The sequence below is a fragment of the Dermacentor silvarum genome, chromosome 2, assembly GCF_013339745.2.
Source record: "Dermacentor silvarum isolate Dsil-2018 chromosome 2, BIME_Dsil_1.4, whole genome shotgun sequence".
In the NCBI taxonomy this organism is placed as follows: Eukaryota; Metazoa; Arthropoda; class Arachnida; order Ixodida; family Ixodidae; genus Dermacentor; species Dermacentor silvarum.
Window position 1 is genome coordinate 203,835,067 of NC_051155.1, and position 17,410 is coordinate 203,852,476.

The following is a 17,410-nucleotide window of genomic DNA, read 5'->3' on the forward strand; positions in this document are numbered from 1 at the left end:
TCTTTTTGTGCCAGTGGCGGCTGCGGCGGAATGGCCCCAGGGACGGGCCTGTTGTGACAACGCTCTCTGGGGAAATGAGAGGATGCGTCACATGCTTCTGGATAGCCCACTGTTCAGCGCCGCATTTTGTTTGCTTCTTCCTTTCTCGATTATTATGTAACGTCTGCCTCTTAGTGGCGCTTCGATGCCGGGGCGTGGAGAGAAGAGCAGATAGATAGGCTCTCTCATGTGCGACTTCAGTGGAATTGAGAGGAACGAGAGGGTTGAAGCATTGAATACCATGGTGGACAGAGCGACCAAAGAATTAAGTTTCAATATTTCAGAGAAGTCTCGCGGGCACCTGCACACTTCTTGCCTCTCCAATTTGGCTTTAAGATCAGCGTATTGAACAGAACTGCTCAATTCGGCGACAGGCAAATAAAGGGTGGTAACCATATTTGCTGTGTCCGTCGCTTCCGTCCTCTCTAAAAGAGTGCACCACTGTCTTCGTCATCGTTATCGTGTTATCACTTTATCATCAGCTTCACTCTCGCCACATTATGAAGACAATGAAAATGAAATGAAGAAATGCCAACCTTTAACGATCAAAATCGTGCCCTTCGACGACAAGTAGGTCGGAGGTGCGCTAAGCACCGCGCAGCCGCGCAGTATTTGCGCTCGGCACGTTGTGCGGTGTTTCGTGTGTCATGCAGGCTCTTGGAGTGGTGGAGTCTGTGCATGTAGTTCCGAAAATACAGCAGGCTATTCTACAGCGGACAAAGCAGAAGTTGTGTGCATCTCAATATAATGAAGTTGCAGAGAAATAATTTATACTTTCTATTTTGCTGCCGCTGCTTTTCTTCCCTCCGCCGCATGTTATTATAATTATTGTCAAGGCAACCAAGCTTGGCTTGGTCATATGTATTCGCTTGTACGGTATTTATGGTTGGGCACCAGCGACGGACGGCTCTAGAAATCAGCTGTGCACAAGTTCATTCATGTGACCGGAAAGCACCACTATAGGAGTGCCAATAGTTGTGTGATCTTTGTTACTTTGAAATGAAGCTCTACGCTCAGTGTCTCGGCTAGCGTTTTCGTTCAGCTTGTTTCTTCATTTGTTACTGTGTAATGGTACTAGCTTCTTCTCCTTTATCTTTTGATGGACACTGCTGAATTATTGAAGGACTCTGACTTGAGCCACATTTTGAGGCAAGAACAACAACCTAAATGTCCGTAGTGAATGCCTGCTGCTGCCGTAGTCAATGAGTTCAGAGCCAAAGCAATCGCTCAAGTCTGTTTATTTTCTGCACTGTCACCGGTTCAGTCAAGTCGGTTCATTTCCTGCACATTTACCGAGGCTCTTACTACGTGTACGTAGTAAGAGCCCCACTTCACACACTATACTGAAAATAGCACAAGCAAACCTGTCCAGATTTCGGGAACACATGGAATATATTTCGGTGGACGAAGTGTTTAGGTGTAACGGCGCAAATAGGGCCCATGAAATATTTTTCGTATTCTAAAACCAATATACACAGTCAGTTTTCCTGCCATCCGCGTTAAAAAGAAAAGAATTCGGTTACCTTGGATAAGCATGGACATGCTTTTAAGAATGAATGAGAAAAATAATGTATCTTACACGTTTATTCAAACTAAAGATGGTGAGCTTTTCCGTCAGTTTAAATCATGCCGTAATTGTTTGGATAAGGATATAATAAAACAAACCATTACTACTTTGCAAATTTCTTCGACGCTGCAGTTGGATGTTCTGAGCTTATGTGGAAGAGACTTAACTCTGTCTTAGAACATCACGCGACTCCTGATAAATAACGAAATTAGTAATAAATAGGCATGACCTTTGAGGTACACTGCTTGCAGATGTCTTTAATAAGCACTTTAATAGTCTCGTTGAGATGCCCATTGTGCAAAAGAACCTAAATAACCTTGTCTATAATACAGTCACAATTTCTTAAAACCCGTAAATGAAATTGAAGTAAATGATATAATTAATAACCTTAACAGAAGTAGCGCAAAGGCATCAATGAATTCCAGAATAAACCTATTAAGTATATTGCTTATCTTTTAGCCCCTGTGTTTCTTATATATTTAACCTCTGTCTGCCACTGCTCGTGCGTTCGTCGTCTTCTTCCACAGCTGGCTTTCCTATACTGCGAATCCGCTGACGGCACTGGCCCACTGCCAGTCGGTGCGGTGATTTCGGTCCCGAATTCTTCTCCTGAATAAATCGCATACACGTCTCTCTCAAATTCGTTGCCTCAATACATCGCGAAATGAAAACACGCATACAGCTGAGCTCAAATTTCGCATTAGGGAGTATCGTAATTGTCGGTGACTTTTTTAATGCCGATATAGTACAGTAGATGCCCGCGCATTAAAGCCTTCGTTGCCAGCCATAGGCTCGGCAAGCGCTACAGCGTTAGTGTTATCCTTGTCATTTCATCGACTGGAAGCGCCGTTTTTTGCTGCCAATGCACCGTGACACCGTCCTCGAAGAAAACTGAATGTCCTCGTTTGAAAAACTATAGGGAATGCAGACAAAAACAACAAGGCAAACAAAAGTAGCTGCAGCCCTCTAACATTACCGCAGTGCGTTAGTGCGAGACTATTTCCTGCGGCTGCGCTATTTTGTGCCATGGGGCCACCTAAGAACCGCAGGTACACCCGCGCATTCATTCGTCATGTATGCCTGCCATCGAGAAAGCGCACACTTACCTGCTTCACTGAGGCGCTCAGGAAATGTGTCTTGCGCGACGGCGTGGTCTCTCTTTTTCAGACAGGGCATCCTCGTGGGATGGTTCTGGCTGCATATTCACGAGTTTTATGGCGAAGGGTTTGTTTTCTGGATGTAGGCTCTACGCCAGTCCAAATAGGAACACTAAAACTGTTTTCAAACACCGATTCCAGAAAACCTGTAAAGCAGGACCTCACTCACTCTTATGTTGGTTGTCTACACCGCATGGTTGAACACAATGGAAATTTGATCACAACACTAAACGCATTTTATTGTTTGTCTTTTTTTTGTTTCTTTTTATTCTACGTACACTACAAACATCAAAGGTACGAACGAGCCCAATGTTTCAATCGTTGATTTTTATACTTCTAGAGTTTAACAATCCGCTCTATAGTCCCTTTTCTTTCACTTGGCTGATGAACATGGAAAATTACTGCTTTCAAGCGCTGTAGTTAGGGGTGAATGTTACGCGGTAGATGGGTAGCAAAACTACGTTGGACGCCAGTGAAGCAGCTTCAGGCCATTTGGCTGCCTAGTATTCTAGTACGTGTACCAAACATGTCATCGTAACAGGGGAACAACTTTCAAGTATTTACACACATAAAAGAAAGAGAGCATGAAACGGGTCATTTTGTGTCTGCAATCATCAATCTCCCCCTAGCACTGCGCAGAGCCCGTTCTTGTAGTAGATTCGGGTCTTTGACGCATACGGTTCTGTAACTTATCCTACGCTGCAGCATGTTGATAAGCAGTCCACCAAGGGCACTACACATCATACAAATTATAGCTGAAAGAGGTGACGAAGGTGTAAATGATTCAGGAGTTTCGCTACATGGAAAGTCTTTGATGCATAACTTTTCTTCCGAAGTGGTCTGATGAGCGCGTACTCTACATATCTTAGCTCTTTGCCTCCGTGTAAGTTAGACAAATTTATAAAACCTTCGATGTTTGCTAAGAGAATCCTTTTAAGACACGCTAATAAAACATTTCATCCTGCAAAATAAGAGCGTGCCGGTAATTACAACTGATTTGAATTGAGGTACAAGCGCCTGATCGCAAACTTATCCTGGGATTTAATCAGACAGGATAAAAGAAAGCACGGACACAAGGAGGGTAGAGGACGTTTTCCTGGGAAACGCAAATGTCTTTTAGGGGCAAAGCACCTTAGGGCCTAGCCTTGTTCCTCGTCGTCCGTTGTCCGTAGCTCTGGTTGGCGTGGAGACCGCTAGGGGCGCTGTGGTGCCCAAAGGCTATATAAGCGTTGTATATACTGTACATATATACATATATATACGGGGAATTCACGGTCACCCGAATGATCCCTCGGTGCTTCACCCACTCATCATCATTCACTTCGTGGATATGCGGTGATTTTTTGGTTTCGTTTTCACGACAGATGAAATAGCAATATGTGCATCCAAACTAGCTTCTAAGTGTGACAGAGTGACCTTCGTGTGAACTGTGACAAAAAATTTGGAGTACGCTTAAGCGACACCGTATTTTCTGCGACTTGGGGCCCGATCAAAGTTTAAAAAGGCTCGGTTTTCAACATTCCCCTCAATGTTGCCTAGAACCAAAGTACAGCGAAACATCATTAGAATTGGAGGATGCTTAAGCTGCACCTTTAAGAGTGGAGCGCGATAGCATTCAAAGATCCCTGGCTGCTTATCAGGCTTTTTTTTTCTCGTATACTCAAATTACGGTCAGACGCTATCACGTTTGTAGGTTGTGGTTAAGTAGTACTTTACGATTTTTCTGAAAAATGTTACTTTGAGAAATTCAATTTTTGTACACTAATGCCTTGCGCCATGCGCAGGGCCCACCCGGTGGCGGTGGTTCGGCATGATTATATCCGCCAGACGCCGATGCTTACGCCGACACCGACGCCGACGCCGGATTTTCTGCGACGCGGGGCCCATAACGCTATCACGTTAATAACTGTGACTCTAGTCCAGTTTTTTACATGTATGAGTATTACCTGTCCCTGCGAATTCCTGGTTGTTCTTCCTAGCCATGTGTGGAGGCACAACTGTTGCGCACACACAAGACACGTTATCCTGGCGACGGCGCTGAAGAATGACACAACTGCCGCCGAGGCAACAGAATTGCTAGGCCAGCAACAAACCTAATTAACCCATCCCAAAGCGAACAAAAACATTCGCCTCTGAATAATTTCAGCTGTCTTGAGGCGCTGTTGATGCGACAACATCCACTCATCTCCGCAGTTATGGCACGCTATCGGTGTTCGCAGAGACACGTCGGAGGCAGACTGGAGGGAAAAAAGTCCTAATGGGAACTAAATGCACACTTGACCATTACCGCCCTCATCGCCAGCCCCACAGGCGGCCCTCGGGTGTCGTTTGTGACTTCTCCGTAGAGGCCGTCACGAGTTCATTAGTTGTCGTTACTGCTCGCACCTACTCTAAGCAGCAGAGATCACTTCTGCAGCACAGCCACTACGGCTATCTCAACGCACGTTACGCTTTCTCCACACATTGAGAGCATTAGGCGCGCGGGCTCTCAGTTGCGGCGTATGACGCACGCAATGTACGCACGCAATGTAGGCATACCGCGCTGTATTCATGACATGAACGTCCACCTAAAGCAGCACTGCGGGATCTTTGCGATCCAAAAGTTGGCGGTACGCAGTCCTTTTTTGGCGGGACCATTTGTCTTCTAGCAATTATCCTTCACGCACCACCCCGCATCTTGGCATGCCTGCTCGTGGCGGCTGCCGCTCGACGACGCTGTCCAGACTTCGCGGTAGCCTGCTCATCGTGCCTACATGTCGTAGGTCCGGCCGTTTCCCGCCAGCCGCTGCGCCGCCCACGCGAGGGACACGCAGCGGGCGAGAAAGCGAGATCAACACTATGAAACTAAGATAAAGGATGCGTCAAGCTCGCGATATATCCTTTTGCTCCCGCATATACATATTAGCCTCTTCCCCTCCCTCCCCCACCTTTCCCTCACCCACCCGAATTGCAGTAAGTGGATCCAGGCTACAAGGGAACGCTGAAGATAACATCTACTTAGACTATACTATATCTGCAGTGCGGTAATACACTCTGATGGCAGCTCAATGAAAATAAAGGGTGCAGGCGGCCGAGTCACTCCGACTTGAACGGGTTGCCTAATAGTTATCGGTAGCCACAACCACTGCATCTTTGAGCTTGACCAGTTCGGGCAGGCGAAACGGCACTTGACGATCGATGTGGTCTTTGCTTTCAGTGAAATCATGTGCTGCATTTAGTTCATGTTTTTCGTGTACCGCAGAGCACAGCCGCTGCGAAGGGAAAGGATGCTGTAGGTCTTATAAAGCAGGCATTTAATGCCAAACGGACGTTGCATTTGCGGCGTCGACGTGGTCACGGTTTCCATTCCTGCCAAGCAAGTTACCAAGAAGAAAATATAAATAAATATTGTGGCTTTGAGGTATAATTTTGTTGTAGCTTGCCACAGTAGTCAAGAGATCATAAGAGGTTACCGTTCCTAATTCTAGAGGGTGTTTCGCGTAACTTGAGCCAAACCTTAAATATATGCAAACGCCACGTAGCTGGACAGAACCAAGGTAATGTTGTTTGCCGTCGCTTAGAGATACTCAGATTATTTTTTGCAATCCACATAATTATATAATTAGTCGTAAATAAAGAATCAAATACTTCAAATAAATGCAAAGTGTCAATGAGAAAATTGTTGGTAAACATGAAAAACTCGCGATACAGCTTTCTGTTGCTCAATACGTGCTACATAAAAGTGTTCATTTCCGAGCGTGAAAGAAGCTCGCGAATACACGCAATATGCATCGAGTGGCCAATTGTGCGGCAATTATTGGTATTTTCGCGGGCTTCTTTCCCGCTAGGAAAAACACTTTTATGTAGCACGTGTTGATCAACAGAAAATTGTATCGCGAGCTTTCAAGCGAAGTCTGTATTGCCTCACAAATGTCGGCGGTGGTGTCACGCTAAAACCCTATCGAAAACCTGTCGTAAACTCCCGTCTCGTTCACTTGGTATTTACCAAAATTGGCATGGAAGGGTATAAATGTATTACTAACATACCTCATAAGTCAAGATATCAATAACTTTACTTGCTCATCAGTTACGTCAAGAATAAGGATAATAAAATCACGTGTGGCGCATACCCGCCTTGGATTTGTCGGTATGAGCCAGGGACAAGAAAGAAAGGAATGAAGAAACAAAGAAAGTGAGAAGGAAAAAAAGGAAACCTGGCTGCTCCCAGAGTTGAGCGGGTGCGGGAAAAGTTGCGCAGGCGCCAGATCACGTGACGCGTGCGACCAGTCAGGGTCGTTTGGTGTGTCGCGGGGAGGGAAAGGGAAGGAAAGGGGTTGGCGCGTGCCCCGCCGAGCTTCCCTCGCCTCAGATCCGTTTCGGCGTCCGGATGGGAAGGCCGCGCGTGGTGCGTTCCGCCAAGGAGCAGGCTGCGTTTGAGCATCAGCGCCGCAAACTCGCGCGGGAAAGGGCTCGTTGTCGATGGGGCGATTCTAGCGTGAGGGCTTCCGAAGCCCAGGCGAAACGTCAGCAAAAAGCCGCGGACAGCTAGTTGCGGGAGCGCGATGACCGCCGACCCTGAGTTTACGGTATACGAAGCGGAACACCTGTGACAGCGTCATTTTGCCACAAGCTTCGCTTACCCCCCTTTTTCTCGACAAGGGCAGGGCTCTGAATTTTTTTGATGTTGCTCTGCAATTTTCTCACTGACATTTTTAATCTAATTATAATATTTGACAAGTTTTTAATTAAGACCAAATATGTAATTAGGCGTATGCAAAACATAATCTGAGTATCTCCAAGCGACGGCAAAAAACATTACCTTGGTTTCGTCCAGGTACGTTGCATTTGTATATGTTTAAGGTTTGGCTCAAGTTACGTGAAACACCCTGTATGTTTTCCGCTAGTTAGGATAACTTTAGGTATATCCAGCAGCATGCTGAGTGAGTGTTGTTTTGCGCAATAACCAGTAAAAATATTGCAGACATTCGCTACCACCACTTCTCGTCTAACGAAAAACGACAAGCAGCGTGGAGGAGCGCCCATCTCTCTTTATTTCTTCCTTTAGTTTTCTTCTGCAGTCGTTAACCACTTGAAATCATTTTTGATGAGTGAGATATTTGGCCCTTCAGTGGCCTATTTTCCCAGAGTTTCATCTTTTCATAAACGAGAACATCTCTACAGGAAGAGAGAATAACGCTATGGTGTATTAGGCTGAATATGCATGCAGGCGCGCAGTTCATTTCCAATATGCTCGCCGTTAAGTTCACAGTTTACTCTCATGAAAATACAGAGACAGCGTATCGAACGAGAGACTAAAGCAAGGAAGTTCGGAATGCTCATGATGAGAGCGTCAGCTTGGAAGCATTAAGTTTGGGAAAAAGAATAGAAAGAGCGTAAAGTGAAAAAAAAAACAGTTATGCGCAACACATTCCTTGATGTCTGTCCTTGTAAGCGAAGCGATCTCAGTTTTGTAAAATGGAGAAACACAGCACATGGTGCGTAGAATGTGCAGGACCTTTTATTTAAAAATTACAATACTGCGGCGCCACAGCGCCGCTGTACGGTGTGATACGCTTGACTTGATCTAAATTACGTCTGGAGTGAACGTTCCCGAGAGGTACATTGCAGTTCCTTCGGCGTATTCACGACAGGCGTTATCTAGATCAAGTCAAGCAGGGACTTCAAGTTAACATACATTCAAGTTAACAAAGACAGGTTAGTGGCTACTCCGTTTTAAGAGGAGGTCGCGGATTTGATCGCAGCCACGGAGTTCGCATTTCGACGGGAGATAAATGTAAGAACGCTCGACTATAATTAGATTTAGGCGCATGATAAAAAAAAAACCCAGGTGGTAAAGATTAGTCTAATCTGGAGTCCCCGCTACGATGCGTCTCCTCACTACATCGTTGTTTTGGCAAGTAAAAACCCGCTATATACTTCTTTTTTAATGCGCTGTAATGCGTTAAATAGTACAACTGACAGTGGTCTGCTCGGAACTAACGCCAGTTGCATTTCACTCTGCGAAGAGGCCGGGCATGTGTCGAGTGATTTCTTGAACAATTCTTTGAAATGCAGTGAACGCGGTTTACAACATGGTTACAGGACCTCAAAGAGGTAGAACGTTGGCCACTAAATTGCCGCTTAATTTTTTTCGCAGCACCATGATAACATGCGAGTGTACGTCTGTGTTAAAAAGCGCAGAACCGCCAATAATGCCTCATGAATCGAGAACTGAACTCATGAATCGAGTCACTCCTTAACAGCGTTCGTTAGTTCTTGCCCAGCAGTCGTAATGTGTAGGATATGGAGCACTCTTTCAAGTGATGCTGTGGAAGTAGCACAAGAGGAGGTCAGTGATCTGTTTTCAGCATATTGAAGTCGGCAATACGAAGACGTTTTCTGTTAAACTAGTGTTCTGCATGCCTTTGTTGACCGCACACTTTCCCGCCTAGTATGTATGATGTAGTTATTATTACGCTGCACGCAATAACGTTTGCTGTACAAAAGCTTAAAGCATTTGAATCCGCGCCGTGCGCGAATGAAAATATTTTGTGAAAATATTCGTATATACTGACCTATCTCCTTTTTTTTCGGCTTGCTTTCAGAGAGTGCAACCATGTCCCGCACGATCTGGTCGAAGGAAACTTGGACTTGGGGACGGAACTCATGGGTGAGAGGCAGCCGCAGTTTTCATTTGCTGGAAATGTATACAATTTGCCGTAGATGTTTAGAAGTAAGGTACGCTATGCGCCATAAACACATTGAAGCAAGAAAACATAGCGCGAGCAATAGAACCAAGAAGGACGCATTAACATAGTGCATGAACTGTGTCGAGTTCTCACCCTTGGTCGGTGTGTCCTTTTTCTTTCTGTTGCTTACGATGTTCTTCCTTCCTATCATGAAATACCTTGCCTAAAGTTTCAACTTAAATGCAATGTAGCAGTTGCTATCTCTAAAAAAACTGCACTGTAATATAATATGATGTTACGTTACATTACACAACTGTTTGTTTTATAGACATGAAGGAATCGGAGCAGTCAGAACGAGAAAAAGTAAAGCAGGAAATTATTAGTTTGACTGAAAGCAGAGTGAACAAAGTAGATAAGGAGACGAGTTACGGCGTTATCGCACAATGCCACTACGTTAGCATGACTGTTCTTGTGTACTATCTTTCACTCAGGGCAGTACTCGGGAGCAGCTTTGCTTCTTGTTTTAGCCGGTGTTTGTGAACAAGTGAGCCTGTGACAAGAAATGTCTGGCAGGGGAGTCCTCAGAACATAGGAAGTTCTGTTACACTTCAGGATAGTACAAATGCCGTAAATATAAAAAGCGTCACGACAGTGATTTTGCCGCTTATGAAAGGACCCTAAGAAAGTAGACCTTTAATATAACCACTGTCTTAGCTCGTTTGCTAAAACGGTGCAGATAGGAATATACAAGCGCTTTGTTTGAACATACAAGGAAAATTCCCTCTCTTTTCTAGCATCAGTCTATTTTACTCTAAATCTGCGTTGGACATTCAAGGGATGAACGAAACTTCCAGATAAGACACGCATACGAAAACCCGCTGCGGCTCAGAGGATATAGTTTGCTATTGTAAGTTCGCCGGTTAAATTTCCGTCCACGTGGCCAAGTTTAAATGGGATAGATAAGGGTGCAGTTTAAGAAACATTATTTATGCGGTAAAAAAATTCGTACATTTTTGTGGCCACTAGAAACGTACCCTCTTAAGCAGAATTTGTTGTAAAATGGCCGCAACTGCTCGTCGCTACAAAACACAATATTCAGCGAAGTTAAAAACATATTTAGCGGAAACGCAGTGCATTGATTTCGTCAATATATGCACTTGTTGTTCTGTTTCATTTTGCCAGTCCTAGTGTACAAGGATATTGACGCTGACCAGATGAACCAGCTGCTGAAATACTAAAAAAAAAAAAAACTCAACATAAAACAACATGGGTATAGATATATGCGGCTGCTGGCACACCGAGCATTGCACTCGTAACTTACTGACAGACAAAGTGCAAATGTCTATTATTACATGTTAAGCGTGTGTGTTTGATTCCATGCCCCATTCTGTTCTCGCAGCATTCGACCCGCCGGCAATGATCACGTTCAAGGATCCCCTCTCAATGAAACCAGCGCTGAACGGCAGCAACGGTACAATCCTGGGTCTGTCGTCGCAGCCGAAGGGACGAGTCCCGTCGCCGTCCTAAGCAGCTGGACCATCGGCAGTGGCGCCAACTGGCGCCGCTTCATTCATAGCCACCACGCGGCGGCAGCGACGCATCGGAGCGCATGACTTTCGTTATCTGCCTGATCGGCACGACACTGTCGCCGTCGTCTGAAAAAGGCACGGGAAATGTGCGCAAAGAAAAAAAAAATGTGTTCTACCTTTCGGTCGTTGCCCTCAACGCACCTCGAATGCTCAACGTGGTGGGAAAAAGTGGGTCGTGATGTCGATGACGAAGCTCTGAGACTGAGAGACAAGACTCGAAGAAGTGGATAAGAGTTAACATTATGCTAACCAAGCACTACGGACATGTATTTTCCAGTGACTTCTTTGCTGCGTATTTTGCAGCGCAGGTTATGAACTTTTTTTCAATAAGGTTTCTTCTTTTTTTTTTCGTGAAATGTGCTTACTTTGTAAAGGAGAGCACGAGTATAGCGCGAACATCAAGATGTGGCAAAGGAAGATGTAGATCGTACGCGTCTGTCAAAGGCCTAGTATACATATGAACGGTGGAGTTGGATTATTTGATTGATTCTATTTTTGACTCGAGCCGTCGTCAGACGGCCGGGGCAATAGAAACCACTGCTACGATCTACGTACTAATGGTAGTGCCACGTGCCAGCACTACGACGAGCCACACCGTCACGCAAGTGTTTCCGGCCAGTTGCTCTGTTAGCGAACATTTCTGCTTCACTTGTAGCCCAAGCTTAGCTCCGACAATAGCCATGTATAATTAGCTGAGGCGTGGGTATACTTGGCATATTTTGTTCGCTTCCTTCGGTGTTGTTGCGGGCCCGTCAGCGCAACCCCTTGATTCGGCTGCCGTGAGGGTAATCATTCCTATGGAACTCAATTACATTTCTCTTAGCGTCTCAAGGTTCTGCATCATTTAATGTTATTCAGTGATTTGCCAGTATTTGGTTAATTTGTTTATTGTCAGAAATATTATTGTGTCACGGAAAAAAACAACTTTTTACTAACTCACTCAAAAGAAAAAGCTGCCAGGGTACTCTTGATGTATTACGCTGTTTCAGTGACGGAAAAAAAAGCTGGCTATGGGGGCGTATGCGCAGGTCCTGAATGAAGTACGAAAAACTGAAGACTGTTCCACTTTTCCAGACTGTCCCTACTTTACGAAGACACCATGCATAGTGTTCTTTGAACTGACTAACTCTAGTTCGGTCCGGCTGTGTTTTGGCTAGATGGAGTGCTACATGAAGGACAATATGAACACACGGACGCTAGGCTTCATGAACGCATAAATGAAAGCTGGGGCATTCACCGATAATCAAATTAACGCGCTGGGTTTATGGCACCGCAAGTGAGTACGGCTAAAAGCATGGAAAGCTAGGAATGTTCATCTGGTGGAAACAAATGACCCATGCCATAGCACATGGAGCGTGCACCTTGCCTACAATAAATGGCAGGATCGTAAGTACAACAGGGTCAAGCTCTTCATTCTAGTGAGCTGTGCGTTATTATTCGTGGCATTCAACGGACATGAGGGAACACTTATTGGTCCTCTTCAATTATGAAATTAGAAAGGACAGAGCCTTGAAGGAACATAGACATAGATTTGAGTCAGCGCGTGAACATGCCACAGAGTTCCCTCACTCACCAATGTTACCTCGGGTGACTCCACTGAGGTTTGTTTCCGCTGCACAACACATCGTACGATTCGTCGTCATGGACTCATGGATATCCCTGTTGTAACCCCCCTTTACAAAGAAGTGATACACGTCCACAAAAGGGAACTTCTGGTTTGCGTCACAAAGGCAAGAAAGAAACCTATTTTCGTCGCCTGTGTACTAACCTTCGGAGCATCTGACACCGCCTATCCCCACTCGCTATTCCGATTTTGTCACTTGTGTCGCGTTCCTCGTCAAGCCATCAACGCATGGAGCGAGCCTACCCTCGTGCTCGAGCAGAACTGGAAAGACGTCCAATGAAGCTCCGTCTAGACCCGGTGTTCTTAAAAGGGCAACATTGTGGAAGAGCAGTATGCGCTCGTGCTGTGCCAGGTATTACCTGGAAACACGACCAGTGGCCATGGAACAAGCTGTGCGCACGACTTGTACATAGCATGCAGCGAGCGTCGCAGCTGGCAAAGACGGCGTGTGCGTGACTGGGTGTGTGTTTGTGCACCGGCGTTCATCTGCGTGAGTGTCCCCCTTGTGAGTGTGAGCGTGTGTTTCCTGTCTGTGGGACCAAACCTGAAGGAGAGATTTACTGCCGTTGCCACGCGCGCTGAAGGTTTCGTCGTTGAATATGGCGACGCGATTGTTTTACAATAAACTGGTCATCTGCTGCTCTCTCACGATTCCGACTGACTCACACTTATGTCTGCTAATGTTCATTATTTAGTTGATATGGCAGTGGTAGCAACCAAGGTACTGTGGTCAGAAAGATGTTTGCTGCGCCGTTTCGCGAAATTTCCTGGCACCAGTATTCACGAAACGTCTCTTAGATAAGAGCACTTCTTCAGTGGTAGACATTCGGATGCTCGCCACTCACGATTCTGGTAGTCGTGATAAAGAAATAAATTCCGTGGTGATGGTCAGTCGCGGATAGAACTTGTGAAAGAAGTTTCGTGAACGCAGGGTGAAGACAAATGTTCACAAATAAATTTTTATGCTCCAGCGATAAGCGAGAAGAGCCACTGCCAAATTGCGATATCAAACATAAGATTAAGCAAAACACGGCTAGCAAAGCGGTGGGCTTCTTCAGAATGAAAAGCTTTTTGATTTGACATAATGCTGTTGTATAACAACGTTTAATTTTATATCCCATGCTGAGAGATTTCTCAGCCTTTTATTATAGGTAAAAAATTCATCAGCTTGTCCCCTGTCAAGAAAATGGGGGTAAGCGAAGCTTATCGTGCGTGTATCTTACCTTCGTCAGGGTAACGTAAAGTTCATGACAAGTCACGATATTAAAAACATGAGCGTTTACTAAATGTATGCATCGAGGGAGAAAACGTACTACGCAATGAAAGGAAAAGTTGCACGAAAGGGAAGGAAAAGTAGTAGCTAGGTCAAATACACAAATGACAACCTTCGCTTACCCACATTTTCTCGACAGGGGAAGGCCTGCAGAATTCTTTATATCTTTCTTCTTTCTTTCTTCCTTTCTTTCTTTCTTTCTTTCTTTCTTTCTTTCTTGCTCTGTCTTTATTGCTCTCTCCCCTTTCTTTCTTTTCCTCATTCTCTCTTTCTTTCTGGCTTTCTTTCTTTCTCTCTCTACCTTACTCTCTTTCTCTCTCTTTCTTTTTGTCCCTGGTATGTGCCATTGAGCTTGCACTCTTTCTGCACTATCACCAGGATCGGCCCACTTTTCAGCGTGACAACACCACCCCCACCACTGCCTATAAAGCTTCGCTTAGAAAAAACTGGCGTAGCTTGCACTGGAGGCGCAATGCTAAAGAGACAGCGGAGCTGATGGGCACCTAGCTAGTCCTGGCTTTTGGGTTAGGCTAAGCACTACCAAGTCATCCCCAGCATTTTCTGGAATTTATTGATTACTATACGATTATTGATTAGCAATTGATTGGCTATGGATTGGCTATCACAAGCTATTGGCTACGTATTTGGGCTGTGCTAAGCACTACCAAGTCATCCCCAGCATTTTGCGGAAATAATTGATTATTGATTGATTATCGATTAGCTATTCATTCGCTATTGATTGGCTATCGCAAAGTGTTGGCTACGTATTTGGGCTAGGCTAAGCACTACCAAGTCATCCCCAGCATTTTCCGGAATTAATTGATTATTGATTCATTATCGATTAGCTATTCATTGGCTATCGATTGGCAACCGAAAACTGACTAAGCTTAAGCAGTCCCAACCATGCTGAGCTAGACTTAGCCAGGGTGAGCTTCGCTAGTTCAAAGGGGTATGTGCCATTGCACTTGGGCCCTTTCTGTACTACCGCAGGATCGGCACACATTTTTTGTTAACGACTAACGGAATAATGGCCAGCTTAAACAGCTCCGCTGTTAAAAATTCATTCGTGGTAACTTGCAAGGTTGACCTGTCATCAAAATCGATCTGCGACCCTATATTTCAGACACCGAGCAGATAAAACTATTAGCTAGACCTTGACTTCGTGTGTACTTCTGGCCGTCGTGTCTTGTGGGGTCTATCGCGTTTCTCGTCGAGAAGGGCGCGTCACGATCGCATAGCCGTCGTTGCATTGATATAAAATATGCCTGCTGCTTTCCCCTTAACTTTTGTCGCTACAGCTTTTCTGGGGCCTTCTGATCATAAAGATGATAATTATGCAGTTAAGAACAGCGCGCACCCCTCAGCGTTTGCTCAGAACACGCATGTGAAAACGCATGAACGATTACCAGGAGTATTGCACGAAGTTCAGCAGCTATACACTATAGATTGCGAATAGATATTGATGCTGGCCGGCGGTTCCGTGGCACCAGTAAAACGAGAAAGCTACCAGTATTACTTGGCCTCGCTTATCTCGTTGCAGGCTTACGGCTGCCATATGCACTGAAGGGTAGCGCGACGTCCTGGTGGTTGGAGAAATCCATGTAGAGAGTTGTTCAGAGGTACACAGAGGATTGTCATGTATAGTGAAATAAACGCAGCTATCGAATGTAAAAATATCCGTGTGACCAACTCCGTCAACGACAGAACATGTGGGCCGAAACATCTCACTTTCTAAATGACGCCGAGTGAGAAACCGCGGAAGATGCTGGCTGACAGAGGTGGTAAGGGAGTGATCGAAAGGTATCAAACAGTAACCAAGTCACACGAATTATCGACGTACTGTACACTAAAAGTCTCCTGGCATGACAATGTCCGTTTCATCATCGGCGATAACGATGCTATATATGGACAAATTAATTATCATGGATCCATGATGCTTCCGTTTCAGCCATATAATGCAAAAGAATTTGTGTTATGACAGGTATTTCAGACCGCCAATTGCGAACTGAATGCTGCAACGTCGGATGTTTATCCGCATTCTGTATCCATTATGCGACCAGTGCGTGCTCTCTAGCTCCCATCTTACGCTGAAGTGATGCCCTTTCACTAACCCTGCTCACTCCCTTGAACCCCCTTATTCCCAGCCCCTCCCATTCAAAGCGATGCTCGAAGTGACGCTTGAATTCAAGAACTCAAATTTCTCTGCCAACAGATGAACAAGATAGCAGCTGCTGTGGGTGGGTGCTGAAACAGAGATGTTACACCACTCGCACTTCTAAATCACACACCACTGCTGATTGAAATACTCCGCAGAGAAATCAGCAACTCCTTTAGCGACGGAAGTACAATCAAAACAATAGATGCGTATTTGGAGTGGAAGGAGACCAGCAGTGGCAGAGGCAAAAAAGCAGAAAACGCAGACGAGGCTTTTGTCGATATTGTAGAAACGTAATAAGTATAAACGAAAGGCAAAGACGAAGATCTAACCAGGAAGGTTTCCTTGTCTGGCATTCATTGTGACAGGACTTCCGTGTTCCGCCCAACTTCGATTCTGTTATTTCTTTCGTAAATGCCAAAGCAGGCACCACCCTAATAAAGGGCACTGGCACCTCGACTATGCTATCTTCATTCTTGGGTTGATTCCAGAAGGAATGCTGCTATACCGAACAAAAGGAAGACGCAGTAAGGTTCCACGTTCCTCTGCACTGTTGGCACGAAGACGCACGTCTTTTCCTTTTGTGAGTTGCTGAAGTTTTTGGTTAGGACTCGCTACCGCTGCTATTGCCCTGCTCTCTTGTCACGAAACAACGGTATGGGAAGAATCAGTTTGGCATTGTTTGGGAACCCAGTTGGAGTAGCACAGACTCCAAGCTCTCAATCTCGTTTGAAAGAACAGCATAGACGAGAAGGTAGGTGAGTCACGCGAATGCAGCGGTGATAAATCAGTGGTGAACCCTAATCCAACTGCTGACGAGACAGAAACGCGTATTTTTTTATTTTGTCATTGTATTTTCATGAAGTAGTGAAAGTATTTTGGAAAGAGCTCCGACGGGTGAAAATACTTATAACTTCTAAGTATACGGGATTATTTTTTTTCACATTGACGGGTTTCATAAGCGAATAATAATATAATTTTAAAAAATTTAATGAGGGCATTCTTTTCGAGTAAACTGGTGCCGAGACCTTTTGCAGGGAAGTTGGATGAACTTTAACATACTGAGGCACGTGGCATGGCAGCAGGTGGCCCATCTAGCATCCTCCATAATTTTTTTTCTGAAGGAGCAACTTCATTTTTCTATGTGGGTAGAAATATAAAGCGAGAAGCACCGAAAGAAGCCACTGGACAACGCCGTGATGGGTTCGTCAAGCGAACCGCAGTGAAGTTGTGCAGGAAGTTAGTGACATTCGGGGTGCAACAGTCTTGAGACAACACTATTGTGAGGGCCCATAAAATATAGGGCGGAATTCACAAATGTCCTCGTTCATAAATTCA

The 17,410-nt window shown here is 45.1% G+C and overlaps 1 protein-coding gene across 2 annotated transcripts in view; it reads left to right on the top strand.

Annotated features, from left to right (window-relative positions):
• Positions 1–13,287, top strand: part of LOC119440670 (hemicentin-2-like) — a 258,948-nt gene extending 245,661 nt beyond the window's left edge. For both annotated transcript variants that reach the window (XM_049662189.1, XM_049662190.1), the window contains exons 11-12: positions 9,348–9,412; positions 10,831–13,287. In XM_049662189.1, coding sequence (XP_049518146.1) covers positions 9,348–9,412; positions 10,831–10,958 — 193 coding nt within the window. In that variant the 3' untranslated portion in view covers positions 10,959–13,287. The remainder of the gene's footprint in view (positions 1–9,347; positions 9,413–10,830) is intronic.
• The last annotated feature ends 4,123 nt before the right edge of the window (positions 13,288–17,410 follow it).